Raw genomic sequence first — 16286 nt, 5'->3', positions numbered from 1 at the left:
CATTATGACATTTAGGAAACCAGAATATGCATTCATAATGTTACTTATGTTTTCAAAAATAAAGTTGATTATAAGCAAAATAAATGATTAAAAGTAAAGGTTATCATTGTGGAGAATGACCACTGTCATTGTTAGACTATCACACATTAAAATGTATTTATTAATATTTGATCATTTTTACAGGTGGAGGAAGTTTGAACCATTCCACGCTGTTGAGTTCAAATCAATGAGTCATAGTTAATAAGTTGATTACAGGCTGTGTATGTAAAAATGTTACATATAAAGTAGCTCATAACAATACCTGGGAAATAAATGTAGTGGGGTATTGGCCTCAGATTAAGTACGATTATTATTTTAATTATTAGGTATATAAGACCTGACTGAAATTATGACATGATTAGTATGTAGGGACGGGGGAAACAAAGCCTGTTCTGCTGCAGTTTGGCTGATCTGTCAACCTGATGTGATGTATTTTTGGATGGAAAGGATGAAACCAGTCCCGATGAGCTGATTGGTCCAAAACCTGGCTAAATTTGGTTTAAATAATACGTTTTGAATGCAAGCTAATGAGGATATTTCATAATTGAAATACATTCCTATATAGTTTTTGGTTGTAAAGTGAGAGTTTTTCAGAGATATGGATTAAATAAGACTGTTGTTTTAAATGCATTTTAATGAGAATATTTCATATTTCATCGGTTGTAAAGTGAGAGTTTATCAGATGACATAATGTCAACTGCATTCTAATACATTACTTCTTGAAAAATGCGTTCAAATATATAAAACATATTTGAAGAAGGCTGTTGTCAGTGTGGCGGGGCGTCAGTGGGAATGCAGTTTCCTGAAGTGCCAGAGTCGCTGTGATTTCTTCCGGGTTCCTCGCGCAGTTTTGTTTTGTTTAGGTGGATCCGCGCGGCGCTCAACGATGACAAAAAGTCACACTTTCGCGGCCGTAGCTCCTGTTTTTCTACGACTTATATGACAACTTGGTTTCAATGAACGTGTTGCGTACTCGCGTGTCGGCTCGGTAAAGGCGCACGAGGGACTTCACCGGGATTTCGACCTGAACTGAGACACCTGTTGCTCCAGTTTCGACGGACAGGTGCCACTTTCCAGGGAGGAGCTCCGGGCTCGAGATACAACCGAAACTTGGATACATTTCTTTATTATTTTCAACAAAAACAAACCAACAACATTTGACTTGACAGCTGCTATGAAAGTCACGGTGACGTTCGGGGACACCGCGGTGGTGGTTCCCTGTAAAGCTGCGTGGACCGTCCGGGACTTAACCGACCAAGCCACGCGGAGATACCGCAGGATTCTGGAGCAGGTAAACACCCCTTCAAACCGTCACCTACTCAACTTCCCTGGGGGGGCTTTCCCCCCCCCATCACAACACGTCCACGTTATTGTGCCCACAGGAAAAAAAAAAAAGTTTTAATTCCACTCATTCTTCATGTTTCATAAGAGCAATAGCTCCCATAACCTGGCTGTGGTGTCACGTGACCAAAGTGTGGTTGTGTTCATACTTTAAAAGCTAACGTTAGCTAAGTATTTTGCTTTACTGAACTTTTACATGCCATTCAAGTACATGTTTGACAGTTATTTAAGTTTTGCTGTCTTATTGTGCTGATGCAGAGTGCAACTGCTGTTTACATTTCATAGAAATACAATTTGATGGTCAACAATCCCACACTAACGAAAAACCATCACAGGAGATCTGCAACATGCCTCAATAGACCAGAATGCAATGCAGCTCCAGAGCATTTTGAATTATGAGTAAGGGGTGTGACTGGCCTCCATTAAAAAAAAACCCTCTTGTGTTGTGTTTGCTTTCTGCCTCCACGCAACATCTGGATGCACAAAGAAAAGGCATTCTGGGTAAATACTCTGACCACAGTGCTGTTCTCCTGTGACGTGTGTTGTTTTGAATGTCCCACATGTACACAAAGATATGACCCCCCCCCCCCCTTGAAGCTCTCTGCTCACTTGAGCATTAATCACTCTGTCGAACTGACCTTTTGTTAATCAGCCGCCGTGTATGTGCACGCTGTCCCGGCGTGATAGGGCGCCGATGTGAGTTTGGTTCCCCGTGAGGATGTGAGTGGCCCTTCAGCTGTCTACCTGTACAATAGCTCTCTGTTTTTAAGCCCCGGTATCTCAGCGGGCAGGTGGGAGTTTACTGTCTGATGTCCTCAACGTGGACAGAGTCGGGGGGGCTGCGCGGTCGCGGACAGGAGGCTTTTTGTCCCATGAGTGATTGGGGATTAGGACTGGTGACAGGTCCGGGTCTTATCGGTTGGCTGGTCCCCACCACCACCGCCGCCGCCGCCGCCGATTCAGCCCGCCCATCAGCCCTCCCCCTCGGCGAGGCTGGCTCGTGGAGATGCGAGAGGCCTGCGGAAGCAGGGATGGAAGGATGGATCGGCTCGATGGATTGCGCACACACACACACACACACACACACACACACACACACACACACACACACACGGAGGAGCTCATCTTGCTCGGTGTCCCCTGAGCTGTCACGTCTCTGCTTCACCGGCAGCCGCTCCGCCCGGCCGTCCCTGTTGATGCTCGGCGAGAATCACACCAGCCCCCCTGATTGCTTTTCACAGAGCATGTTAATTAGGAGCAGTTGCAAGACGCTGACTCAGCAGTCCTGAGTCGCCTCCTCCTAATGGAAGTGGATGGCCCGCGAGGACGGCCCAGGCTGCCGGAGAGGACCGAATAGATCCGACCGTATGAGTCCGCTGCTCCTGCCAGCAGAAGCCACTCGGCGGCCCACATTAACCGCACATTTGTCTCCACTCACCGGCCGCTGACAGCAGGGGGACTGGTGTGTCGGTGAACAGGATTCTGCACTGTGCATTGCAGCGACGCCACGCGGACCTCGCTAATTAGCAGGTTATTCTGATCTGGTCTCGGGCGTGACTCCGCAGGCGTGCACAGCTGCATTCGCGCATCCGTTGTTGAGAAGACGTTGTCATGTCAACTGACAAAGCCTCTGACGAACTGCGTTCCGACTTGTTACACAGTTGTAAAATCACGCTGCGCAAATGTGACAAAAGATCTTCTCATGTCATTTCCACTGATCACTGCTATTGTGTAAAGATTTGCACCCCGAGGTGTCACTGTAAGATTGATATATAATAGTAGATATGTTTGATTAGTTCTTAACTTCCATCTGCCATCCATATTATTACACAATAAAGAAACACAAAGCTGGGTACCCGTCTCCCGGCCTGTCCGTCCTGCAGGATTCAGTTCGGATTACAGCCCCCATACCAACTCTGTGCCGACACCTGACGGTGCACTAAACGAGCTGGAAGCACTTTGCCCTCCTCCTCCTCCTCCTCCTCCTCCTCCTCCTCCTCATGTGTGTGTGAGCGAGAGGATTGGCCAATGTGTGCGTCACAACTCCGCTATGCAGAAGGCATTTATTGTAACTGTTCAAACTTCAGTGTGTCATTGTGCTCTCAGGCCCGGCTGGCTCTCGTACGGGTTCAGGGAGATTCGCTGCATTCCTCGAACTGTTGTAGTCTCACTGTACATCGCGTTAAACTCTTGTTCCCTGAAGAGGAAAAAACCACTTCAAATAGCCGTACAGCTACAGAGCAGCATCCCGAGGCTAGCTGAGGGGCAGCGTGGGCATTCCAGACAGTGACACAATAAAAAGGCCTCGGTTCCAGAGACGTGAAAGCAGTGAAATACCTGACAAAAAACGGTTTCAGCAAGATATCACTTAATTGTGTAATTTGCAGGGAATTTACTCTTCTAACCGTCACGGTAATTCTCCTCCGCTGTTGACTGACTGACTCCTTTTGTTTTTCCAAGTCACGGGAAGAGTTCAGGATACAAAGGGGAATTAGCAGGGATTGACTTCAGTGGAGGGTGTTTTTCTACCCCCCCCCCCCTCCATAGATTACTTTCCCTCTGAAGTGTCGTACATTCAGCCCTGTGTGTTTTTCTGTCTGAGGAAACGGACGCACAAGCTCGCCACAGGTGATGCTAATTAACACTTAGGCACTGCGGCGCTCTGATCCACTGATGCTAATTCCAAAAAAAAAAAAAAAAAAAATCACACTAATACCTCATATTTCATAAAGGAGTGTGTCTTAATGCTGGTGATGTGCAAAAGAGCCAATTACTGCACTTCCCTCCTCTGCTGTGTGCTGTCACACACACACACACACACACACACACACACACACACACACACACACGCTGGTTCACATAATGGGAACAGTGTCAGTTAGAGGCAGATGAATGCCGGCGGTTGTTCAGGTTGGACTGGTTTTTCTGGCGAGGTGTAAATGCTTCGCCCTGACGTCTTTGCTACGTCTGCGCTCCACCGTTTCAACATCTCTATCTCACGTGTCCCTGTAGTAAACATGAACATAAAAAAAAACTCAGTAAATGATCAATAAACACACTGTTTCTGATTTTAAATATGCCTCCGCCCTCGGGCCATGAGCTAAAAGCTACTGTGGCTTCCCAGCATACATTGCGTTTGGCTGTCTTTATGAAAATGTGTCACACAAAAATAAAAATGATGACGATGCAGGTATCTACTCTCTTTGTAACCCCCCCCCCCCCCCCCCTCAAACTGTGACGGGGACACTCTTGGCTCTTGAGTGCATCGCTGTTTGTGTTTGCCAACACGCTGTTGCATTGTGGAAAACCGTTGTAGATGTCATGACGGGTACCTCTGAAAGAAAGGGAGGCTCTGTCTTTATTCCTGTGGTTGAAATCCCGGGCTCTCCCGACCATTTGTTTTTAAGAGAATGGACTTGGCCCATTGTGCAAGGCAGACACCCTCTTTTTTTTTTTTCTTTTTCTTTTTTTTTGCGCCCCCCGTAATTCACATTCGGATGCAGCGGAGCAGGAAGGAGCCCATTCACAACGGGTCTCGGTGATGCAGCAGAAGCCACTCGCTGGGTCTCAGCCAAAGTCATTCCAGCCTTCCGCGGCTTATTGCCCATAGCTGGTAATTTAGCCGCTAATGTAGTCGCGTGTCGCTCTGGACAGATTGCTTATTGGTATGGGCAGCTCCTAATGGGCTGTTTTCTACTGTGCACATTGTTGGAAACGATAAAGGCTCCTCAAAGATTTCTTTTAGTAGAGATGTTTGAAAAAGAAATAGCAACATTTGACCCATCCAGGAGGTTTGAGTTTCACTTGTTTGTATCCATATTGTATCAGCCTCATCTTTCTCTCCCCCCACTCTCACAGAAAGGGGAAGATGCTATTGTTCATGTACTTCTCTGTTGATTTTGATCAACAGCCCACTCAGACAAAAGTCCTTGTTCCCCATCAACGGTCGTTGGCACACCGGCTCGGGGGTACTTCCTGCTCCGCGGTGGAGCGCTCCCTCTGACCTCCCCCCCCCCCCCCCTCACTTTAACATTCCTCTGCAGGAACTGTACTCGCCGTCGTGTAAACAAAAGCATTCGTAGTGGAGCACAAATGGCAGAGAGGGGAGCTATTTTTATCATAAAACAATGACTGAAATCTTCAAACATAGCTCCGTAAAACGTGTGTGTGTGTGTGTGTGTGTGTGTGTGTGAGAAATGACACATGAAGGATTTATGTTTCTGGAACCTTTTGTGAGAATGTGTTTTTGTTATTTGTGTTAAAGTTAAAGAGTTTGTCTAATCTGTGTTTTTGTGACATTATGTATGATCAGAACCCCCCCCCCATAGTTATGGTTATCAAACCTGTTCTTTTTATTCGTGCTCTGATGCTAGTTTTTTTGCTAACTTTGTGTCCAGCACGAGGAGAGCGAAGTGAAGACCCACCACTTGACGTACATCGATGGAGGGATCATGGACATGGACGACCTGCTGGATGACCTGGTGGAAGACCGAGACAAGGTGAGGGACGAGGCGATGGGCGGGCTGCGCCGTTGGCATCCCGGTTTTCATGCACCGGGGGTTCGTCGCCACCCTTCGTCGCAAGCGGCGTCTTGATTGCTCTTACCTGGCGTGAGGCGTGGCGAATTACAGCAGCGAGTCCGTCGCTCTCAGCCGCGCTTAGAGTCTGCTAGCGGATTTATTTTGACTCCTTCCGCAAAGTCTCCAGCCTGGCGGGATGACAGCAAGCCCAACAAACAAGGTGTTTGTAAATCCAAACCTTGGTTAGCTTGTCACCGCTCGTCGGGAGTCTCAAACGACTCGATACCAAATGTGACAAAAAAAAGAAAAGAAACATCAACTCTGATTTGATTGCGTCTCACTAGCTTATTTCTCCTCTTCCCTCTGGTTCTTCAGAAAAGCCAGAGTTGGAGTGGTGACGTCGCCGTGTGATTTAGCTGTCATGTTTTGTTTTCACCGAGACGGATGAAAGGACATCATTTCAGATTTAAAAGTCCTCCGAAAACAGCAGCGATGTAACTTCATAGAATCGGGCTGAGCGGCCCGGTTTCTATAAAGAGCACTTTTTTTTTTTCTCATTCCTCTCGCTAATTTCCCATAATGCATTCCTAAGATGTGCTCATAAACTCCCACGAAATCCATATTCATAAGCCCCGGGCCCAGACGGAAGATGAATTATCAACACTTAGTCAGCAAGAAGGCCAAAAGGAAATGGAAATGGAATATTCCCGCCGACCCGTACCGGTAGCGGTAACAATGGCGGTTTAAGCTGCGTGAACAATAGAGCGCGTGTGTGTTTATGCATGTAGGACTGCAAGTTTGGCAAAAAAAAGAAAAGAAAAGGGGACAGAGCTAAATAATAGATGTGTGAATTCAGTGGGAATTCAGTGGGAATCTTCAACTGTGGGGAAGTTTTTTTTTTTTTTTTTTCAATCACAGAGAACAGAAGCTTCATTTTCCGGGATGATGGGATTATAATCATAAGATCTGTTTTATTTGTGCATAAGAGGATGAGTCTGGCATGGATTTGAATGACTCATCCCCCTCCTCCTCTTCGACCTAAAACCTGTTTTCTCTTCAGAGCGATGATGACGATGAAGTGTCACAGATCAAATCCCGCTCTAGCATTTGATCAAATCCCCTCGCTAACACCCCCGACGTCGGCTCTAGCTGCGGCGCTCTTTGTGATTAGGGGCTGTGCTGAGCAAACGCTTCGCTCCCAACAACCTGCAGGAACCGTCTAATTTACCTTTTTTGTTTCTTTGCTCTCTCTCAGCGTTCACCCAATTCTACAGACGCCCCCCCTCCTCCTCCTCTTCCTCCTCCTCCTCCCTGTGGCTTTCATCCCGCTCCTCATTTCATCCTTTTGTTTTCCCCGCTGATGAAGAAGATAGCGGGCTGACTAGGACGAGCGGGCGCACGCGGTCCTCGTAGCGTGCCAGTCATCCCGACTTATCTCCGGGCTTCCAAACGGCGTCGGCTCTCTCAGATTAATGAGCCGTGCCTGGCGCTCTTGATTACTCCGACTCCCTTTTTGTTTGTCTATGTTTTTATAACCTCGCCCGCCAGATCCTATCTTTAGTGCTTCTCTTTTTCAGTTCTTTTTTTGTTCTGTTATTGTGGCCGACGCTGTTTCCCCATCAATCATACAGGAGCGGTCCCATTGTGAGGGCCCTCCACCGCACAGCGTGGGCCCTGTGTTAGCCGCGGATGCTAATGAGAGATAATGGGAAGCTATTTGTACGCCTAGTGGTTAGCTTAGCCCGCGAGTCTAGACCTCTTTATCTGGGCCAGCCCCCGACTATTACTCAACACACACACACACACACACACACACACACACACACACACACACACACGTCTGCTGTCTCCGCCGCCCACACCGAACCGCAGGCAGTCGCGTGGCGTAGCATGTTAGCATTATCGTCCACGGAAGGAGCGCCACTGGTGGTTGATGAGGGCGGAGATGAGGGGGCGGCTGTGATTTGATTACAGCTCGCGCCCCCCCCCCCCCCCCCCCCCCCCCCCCCCCTCCGCACACACACACACACACACACACACACACACACACACGCAAACACACTCCGTTCATTAGCACCCCCCCATCTCGAGACACACCGGCCACCAGCCTCCTCATGAATATTAATATCAATCTGATGAATGCGAGGAAGGCCACGGGGTGTTGGCAGAGGTGTGACCGCGTATACACAGCACACACTCAGACACAAAAGACCTCCGTATGAGGAGAGCAGGTCACGGTTCAGTCAATTATACTATGAAGCTCTCCTCTACTTTTGACCCTTTACTGTGTGTGTGTGTGTGTGTGTGTGTGTGTGTGTGTGTGTGTGTGTGTGTGTGTGTGTGTGTGTGTGTGTGTGTGTGTGTGTGTGTGTGTGTGTGTGTGTGTGTGTCTGTCTCTCAGAAGACAGTTGGAGGCATTGACCCGTCAGATACCCCACTACTTTGTAAATGGTTTCGGAGAAGCGGGCGGACGTAACCGCTTTTTCGATCTCTTCCTCTTCTGTCACGCTGCGAGGTCAGATCGCTGTCGTTTAGAGGCTAGTTAACCTTATTCATCCTGCGTCAGTGTGTTTTACACACACACACACACACACACACACACACACACACACACACACACACACACACACACACACACACACACACACACACACACACACACACGTCATGGACTTGTATCGTTGGTACTAGGAACGGCGTTTTTTTGCGCCATGCTCAATCTGTTCCCGTCACGCCCTCACCCCTCCGTCTCTTCCCTCCCTGCCATTCGCTGTCTTTTTGGGGATCCTGCATTAGCCGCGGCCATTACTCCCATAAGTCTCGGCGGCCGTTAACATACAAGCCGTACGTGTGTGTTTACCATTGACGTGGCTTCTGCTTCCTGTGTCCATCGGAGAGGTTTCGTGCCGCGCGGGGCCGCGACGCAAGCGAGACGCCATCTAGGTAGCGTTTGATGAGGAGGCCGTCTTCACGCCGTGCAGCGGGAATGTGAATGTCAAACATGTGCGAGCGTCCTCCCTCTTTTGTCACGGCCGATCTCCTCCAGAGCGGGGATTAAACTCGGGGAGCGTAACGTCTCCTCATAAGTGGACCGTCAATCCTCATTCCACACGCGCACATGCATTGCTCCACACGGACCTTGTTGTCGATGGGGGGGGGGGAATAGCACATAAAAAAAAAGTCAACCTTCCATCCCAATTCAGCCAAACGAGAAATCTAATTTCATGGGAAATTTAATAGGGGAAAAAAAACCCCAGGAATGATTTCCTCCATCTCACTTTAATTAGCCCTTTTTGATCACTGCGTCCACCAAACCTCCCATGTAGCCTCGACTCGCCGTGAAATGCCGAGGGTGCGCGTCCCAGCTGATCTCCCTCCGAAATGTCAACCGCTTGATCGCGGTGGGGCCGTCTCCCATCATCCATCTCTCCTGCCCGGCACGTCGGCGCGGAGGACGCGATGCCGGGAAGAAAAATGAGTCGGCCTCACGGAGACGCGTTGTGATATTTAAAGTAGGTCTGTGAGCATCTTTCATACCCTAAACAGAGAGAAGGACACCGCTTTGAATAATTTCTTCCATATTTAGTTCATATTTCTCAAACTGAGGTTCATTTATTTCTCTTTTTTTTTTAAATTACAGTCAAGCAAATACTTACCCTTCTCCATAACAGTTCACATCCATTGCCTGAAGCCATTTATCATGCGTCAGATGTCGACCCCTCAGACAGGCGACAATAAGGCATTACTTAAAAGTTTCGTGAATGGGAGCGTGATTGCGAGGCGCAAACGTGCTGATTAGCCTTCTTTTGATGCCTCCGTGACATCTCGCTCCCTCACCTCCAACCCCTCCCCTCCCACCTTCATTCACCGCCGGCGTTTTGATTGGCACCCGAATAGTCTTCCGCAACTCCGCGCCCTGTCTGAATGGCCAAGTGATGAGCGGGGGAGCATGAGGTTCAAGTGCGCTGATGAGGAGATGTCACGGCGGGACCAGTTTCTTTCTATAGAACGTTTCGTACACAAAGGCGATTCACGTGAAAAGGACACGAGCATCGACGTGTGAATTAAAAGAATGGAAAGTTGAGAACTGACACATTCGTTGTTTAAGGCTCAGTGCAGAACCTAAAAGTTAAAGGTGGTGAAATGGTTAAATGCTGCTTCTCCTCGTTAGGAGCTGAGAGGGATCATTTCCTGAATGTCCTTCTAATCGTGATCCATACGTCCTGACCTGTGTCGGTCTGGCACATTTGAATATTAATTAGAAATCTTGGACTCCTGAACATGCCCGGTGTGTAAAATGAATCGGTCATTAAGTTCCTTCTGTCGTCTGCTTGATTGATTGTTATTCTCGCAAAAAAAAATAATGATTTTATTTCTTCCGGTTGCTGTTGAAGCCCGGAGGCTCCAGACATGCGGAGATTTGATTGTCTGAAGCCGAAATGCGAAATGTTTTTCAGCCTTTGCTCGGTTATTCTCATTATATGAAGTCATATTTCTAAATATTGTTTGTCCATTTAGCGAGACGGCTGTCCGATGACAATTAATTCTTTGAAAAATTGCAGAACAAACTTTGATGTTCCCGTGAGTCCGATGGGTTTCGAGTCTCCGCCATAAAGACTTGAAGCAGGAAGTTTGTTATAGCGTGACCTCCATAAAGACTTGAGTTAGACGGAGGGGAGAGGAGTTCCCGTTGCTTTGTCCTCATCGTGTGTTTATTATGCGCTCTCTCTCGAACGTCAATTATACATTCATATATTCAAATCTCCAGTAAACATCCAGTATATTGAATGAAGTCAGATTATCTCTGTTGCCTGCAGATCAGATCGGATCAGACCGGAGCGGTTGACTGTTTTTCGCCCGGCGGGACTCGGCCACTTGAGCTGATTTCATCATATCTCATCAGCCTTGACCTTGATTCAACAACCACCACCATCTGAGCACCACAGCAGCTCTTCATCCGATTATATTCAATTAACAAAACGCACACACACACACATTCACCAAACCCTGTTTGATTGTAATCACGACGCGGGAACTCTGGGAAGGCTTTAAGGAGAGCGAGCTCTCGCCGTGCCGTCTGCTTTTCATTTAACTTTTCTCTCAAAGTTGCACTTTATGGGAACTTTTAATTCCCGCAGACGAGCCGTCGCTCCACCTTTTTTTCGACTTTGAATGATGGCACCTCTCCAAAGTCATTTGTCAGCTCGCTGAAGCAAAAGGCCCGGGATTCAGTTTCGGATAAGGCCCTGTTTCTGCCCCCCCCCCACCCTCCCCTCAGATCTTGTCCTATTCGGTGTTCCTCCTCCTTGTTAATCACACGGACTCCATGTCGCCCTCCGCGTCGCCATCACTCCGCCCATTAGCTCCTAATGGAGTGAGACGGTGTCAGGCTGCAACCTGACCCGCCTGGCCTGCTTGGGTCCGGTGGGATGGGGGGTGGCCAGAGGTGCACCCCCCCATCCCAACGCCAGGGAAACATGAAGGACATCAGAAAAACAGCCACGTCGAGCTTTGTTCGTCCTCAGCATTAGCTTCATCAGTTAGCTTGGCAGCCTGCAGAGGAGCTAATCGCGTCCAGCTAATGGTCTATTATAGATCAACTTGTTTACAGCAAATCTACTCTCTGACCTCACCAGCCTCACGCCATCTGTTTCCCTGGATGACATTGCCCCAGACTAGTGTGTGTGTGTGTGTGTGTGTGTGTGTGTGTGTGTGTGTGTGTGTGTGTGTGTGTGTGTGTGTGTGTGTGTGTGTGTGTGTGTGTGTGTGCGCGTTTCCCCTCCTCTAGCAGAGTCACTCCAACTGCTAATAACTCAAATCAGTAGAAAGTCACACTCCTGTGTGTGTGTGTGTGTGTGTGTGTGTGTGTGTGTGTGTGTGTGTGTGTGTGTGTGTGTGTGTGTGTGTGTGTGTGTGTGTGTGTGTGTGTGTGTGTGTGTGTGTGTGTGTGTGTGCACTTCCACCGTAGCTAGAGGATAAATGCTGGTGATACTGAATCCAACTCATTTAGGTTGAGTATTTAATGATTTCTGGCGCAATTACACAGCTGAAGCCGCATCTGCGTCCGCTGTGTCGCACTCACTGTTGTTATTATTCTTTCATATTTTTTTTTTTCCCAGCCTCTTGTCCCCATCACCGAGCTGATTGGGTTAATGAATGGAGCTCCGTGGACCGTAATGTGTCTGAATAGGCCACTCGAATTATTAGCCGGCGTGCGCTGGACGTGGGAGGGGCTTGTGGAAAGGAGGAGTCACAGATTATGATGAGCGCATATCTCAAACTGTCCAAAATATTCTCTTCACCATATTAACCCAATGTTGTCAAATACATTTCAGGGAATCAAGGATTTATTATCGTCGTTATACAAGACAGGAAATGTAATAACTGATATTTAAAAGAGAAGAGAATCCAAACAGTGAAATAGGCAATGAGATGTTTTCACAAAAGGAAGAAATAAAAAAGGAAAGCTTTACTACACTAGAAATACGTACGGCACAAAACGCGACTGATATAGAAGAAAAAAGAGGTGATGATGATTGAACTCCTAATGAAGCTCATACACACTGTTGTTATTAATACGCTGATTCCTTTTCGTTGAAGATCAGCTGCTACGCGCTCATTTGATGTTGCCGGGAAGGTGAGCGAGCCGCCGGAGCCGCAGCCTCGTCGCCCTCACACCAGCTGATGGATGGTGCTGTCGGGTGCTGTTTTGTACTTTTTCGCGGCTCGCAGACACGAACCGCAGCGCGAATCCCACTTTTCTACTCGGGGCTTTGATGTTGAGTCAATAACTATCTAATAAGGCGTGTTGGAAGGAACACGCGTGATGATGGGTGCACGAAAAATCTCCGGGTGAGGCTTTCTTTTTTCTCTCTCTCTCTCTCTTCTCCCAAACACCTCCAGGCTGGGAGTGATGTTGGCTCTCCATGGCAACAGCAAGTACCGAGTGTCAGTAATGTATAGTTCACACACACACACACACACACACACATATCATATATATATATATATATATATATATATATATATATATATATATATATATATATATATATATATGGATATAGATATTTCAGTATGCTCAGCCGTGGAGGAGAGCAGAATGTTTACCCCTAAAGAAGAACCATGAAAGCTTTTAGGTCATCGTGGATACAGCGGAAAAAACTGGTAAATTATTGATAATTGGATGAATTATAATAATGAAAAACATCCTTACGGTCACTTCAAAGCTCCGTGAAGGAAAAGGAGAGCGAGAGGAAGAGGTGACGTATGGTACGAAAGTCTGATGTCAAGGGAGGGAGGAGGAGGAGGAGGAGGGAGGGGCAGCCTGTGGAGGAGAGAGCCACAGGTGAGAGGGCAAAAGCCTCGCAGCTCAGAGTTAATCACTCCTTCTATTTCTCTGTCAGATCCCGGGAGGGAGGGAAGGAGGGAGGAGGAGGAGGAGGAGGTAGGAGGAGGTAGGAGGGAGCAGCTGGCCCTGCGAAGGCCACAGGGAGAAGAAAGCTGATTATTAGACTCTGACTTTCGGGGGGGGTAAGAGAGCTGGAACACGTTATTCTCCCCCGTGTTCGTATGTACACGGGAATGTGCGCCGTTTTTAGTGCACGTTTATGACAAAAGGGGGTCACGAGCGCAACGTGTTTCTTCCCCGCGGGAGCGTCGGCGTCCCGGATGCGGATCAGGACCGGTGTAACCACCGCTGATGCGTTTCGCGCCGCGGGGGGGAGTGATGGACGAGCCGGTTGGATGTTTGTGTTGCCGGCCTGAGAAATACGAGGCCTGGAGCTCCCCTGTCACCCACATCCCTCACTCCATCCCTCACCCCCCGCCCCCCACACACACACCCCCCTCAGCCTCTCGGGTATGAGTGATTTATGAAGAGTTTACCCTCTCCCTTTATGAGTGTGCATAAATAATAATGTGGCCTTTCACCGCAGTGCCTCAGCTGGTGTGTGTGTTTAGGCACGTGCGCGCTCTCGGCTGGTGCACACATGCTCCATCACTGTGGCTGATGCGACAGATGTGTGTGTGTGTGTGTGTGTGTGTGTGTGTGTGTGTGTGTGTGTGTGTGTGTGTGTGTGTGTGTGTGGAGAGGGAGGGAGGGAGAGAGAGGGGGAGAGAGAGAGAGAGAGGGAGGAATGATAACTCAAACCATTTCTGTGCCATAAAGAAGCTTTTTGGCAGTGTGCCTGAACAATCAGCTGTTAGCTCTGCAAACTTTTTTCTCCCAAACCTTCACTTTAGTCTAGTGTGTGTGTGTGTGTGTGTGTGTGTGAATGATGTGTGAGAATGTGTGCCCCACTGTGTTTTCTTTTCCCTTGGAAAGTTTTTTTTTTTTTTTTTTTCTTGTTGCCAAAACTGTGGTTTAATTTCAAACCTGAGCTGTCAATAATTAATCATAGATCACAATCTCCAAGGTGGAAAAATAGATTTGGATTTGTGCTCAAATATTTTGTCAGAATCAGCGCGGATCACTTAATTCGACAAAAATTTGTCGCCACACAGCTGGATTGTACGCTGCCGCTTTGCCGTGAAAACAGATTCCTGCATTTGCTATAATCTTCAGTATGAGAAAATAAATAAAAATGAGCCAATAAACTGCATGTGTGCTAAAAAATCTCTCTTTTTCTTGGACAGACCGGATAGATTTTGGTAATTCCCAGGAAGTAGCAGGATCCAGATTTCCATCATGCGTCCCTAATGTGGACACGTGTTCCATATAGTTTAAATTATATCGCCTCGGATCTCGATCTCGATCCAAGTCCTGATATAATAACCACGTGCCTATAATAACAAAACTAACATTTGCGCTTGGCCTCTACATATGTCCCTTCAAATGGAAAGAAGGAAACATGTCGAGGCTCGAGCGGTGACGTGCGCGTCTGTTTGTGCGCTTCAGCTCGTGTGTGTGTGTGTGTGTGTGTGTGTGTGTGTGTGTGTGTGTGTGTTCCTGAGAGGTAATACTCCACATCTGCTAATGCGCTGTATAGATTCCGGCTGAAAGAGAAGCAGGATTAGCTCTGCTCTCACCGGTAATGCTACCAATTTTCTACTTGTTTAACTAACACAGGCCACACATTCCTCTGTTGGCCCCGCACAGCGCCCTGGAAACTGTGTGTGTGTGTGTGTGTGTGTGTGTGTTTAGTGTACAGTATGGGCCCTTGAACATGGATTTGTTTGGGTTTTTTTTTGGTACATGCTTGGGTGCATCTTTGTAGTAGTTCTTTATTAAAGGAGGAATCTCCTCTAAATCGTTGGTTAGAGTCTCCAGCCGGCAGCAACATCACCGCAGAAGAGTTTCCCAAATTACAATTAGCCGCTCGTCTACGCCTTGCTGCAAATCCATTGCCGTTTTTCTCACGCGCCGCCATGCATATCAAGAGCTGAAATTTCCCGCTCGGTGAGGGTGAGCCGCTTCCTTCCCTTTTACCTGTACTCCCGTCAATATTCATCACGCTTTACGAACCGCGGAGAATCCCGTTCTCTCCCCTTCTTATCCGCTCATCTAACACGGAGGAGACGTTTTCCCCAACTTTTCCGGTCTCTTTCGCACCAGAAAACAAAAAAACAAACACCAGATGCTCGGATGTTTGGGAGTCGTACAGTACGGAGAACGTGTTCGCTTCTGTGCACAGTGTAAAGTGCAGTTTAAAATCCTTCTGGGCGAACGCGATGCGTTCAGGAAAGAGGTTTATTCTCTGTGATTTCGATTTTTAGCGCTTGGAAAAAGCAGGTGTCTAAAACAGGCCTTTGTAAACCTGTACTTTAGGAAAGAAAGTGTGTGTGTGTAAGAAGCTCTGTCTGTCTGTGTGTGTGTGAACTGTATGTATATATGAGTGGTGTGTGGAGTGTGTGTGTGTGTGAGAGATGATTGGGTTACCGCACTCGCTGTCAGGACGCCGCACGCTCCTTCTGAATTATGCATCCCTCGTTCAAAGAAAGAATGAAGAATAGCGCGAGAGGGAGAAAACGGGGGAGAGAGGAAGGGGGGGGGGGGGGGAGTCGTAAGATAAATGACAACAGCACAAAAGCAGAGCATCTCAATAGACTGGTACCACACACACACACACACACACACACACACACACACACACACACACACACACACACACACACACACACACACACAGCAGTGCTAGACAGCGATGAGAGTGGAGAAGAAAAATGGGTTGATTAGTACCAGCAGATGAAATAGGGAAGTGTGTATGTTTGTTTGTGTTATGTGTGTGTGTATGTGTGTGTGTGTGATGCTGATGCTTATGTAAAGACCTGAGGCTGGAGTGGTACCAGCATGCAGTGGTGTTCCACTAAAGCAAGGTGGCACTGTTCATCCTCTCACCGGGAAAAGTGTTTGTCTGACAAACATTTGTGTGTATTTTTAAATAA

The 16286-nt window shown here is 47.8% G+C and overlaps 1 protein-coding gene across 1 annotated transcript in view; it reads left to right on the top strand.

Annotated features, from left to right (window-relative positions):
• The first annotated feature begins 869 nt into the window (after positions 1-869).
• Positions 870-16286, top strand: part of LOC137868560 (partitioning defective 3 homolog B-like) — an 85121-nt gene continuing 69704 nt past the window's right edge. Inside the window, 2 exon segments of the mRNA XM_068705423.1 lie at positions 870-1330; positions 5778-5879. Of these exon segments, the coding sequence (XP_068561524.1) occupies positions 1214-1330; positions 5778-5879 (219 nt within the window). The 5' untranslated portion in view covers positions 870-1213.

Source organism: Cebidichthys violaceus, unplaced genomic scaffold (assembly GCF_023349555.1).
Source record: "Cebidichthys violaceus isolate CVI_PGR_0920_01 unplaced genomic scaffold, fCebVio1.0.p SCAF_118, whole genome shotgun sequence".
Taxonomy (NCBI): Eukaryota; Metazoa; Chordata; class Actinopteri; order Perciformes; family Stichaeidae; genus Cebidichthys; species Cebidichthys violaceus.
This window is presented reverse-complemented; position numbering and strand designations above follow the sequence as displayed.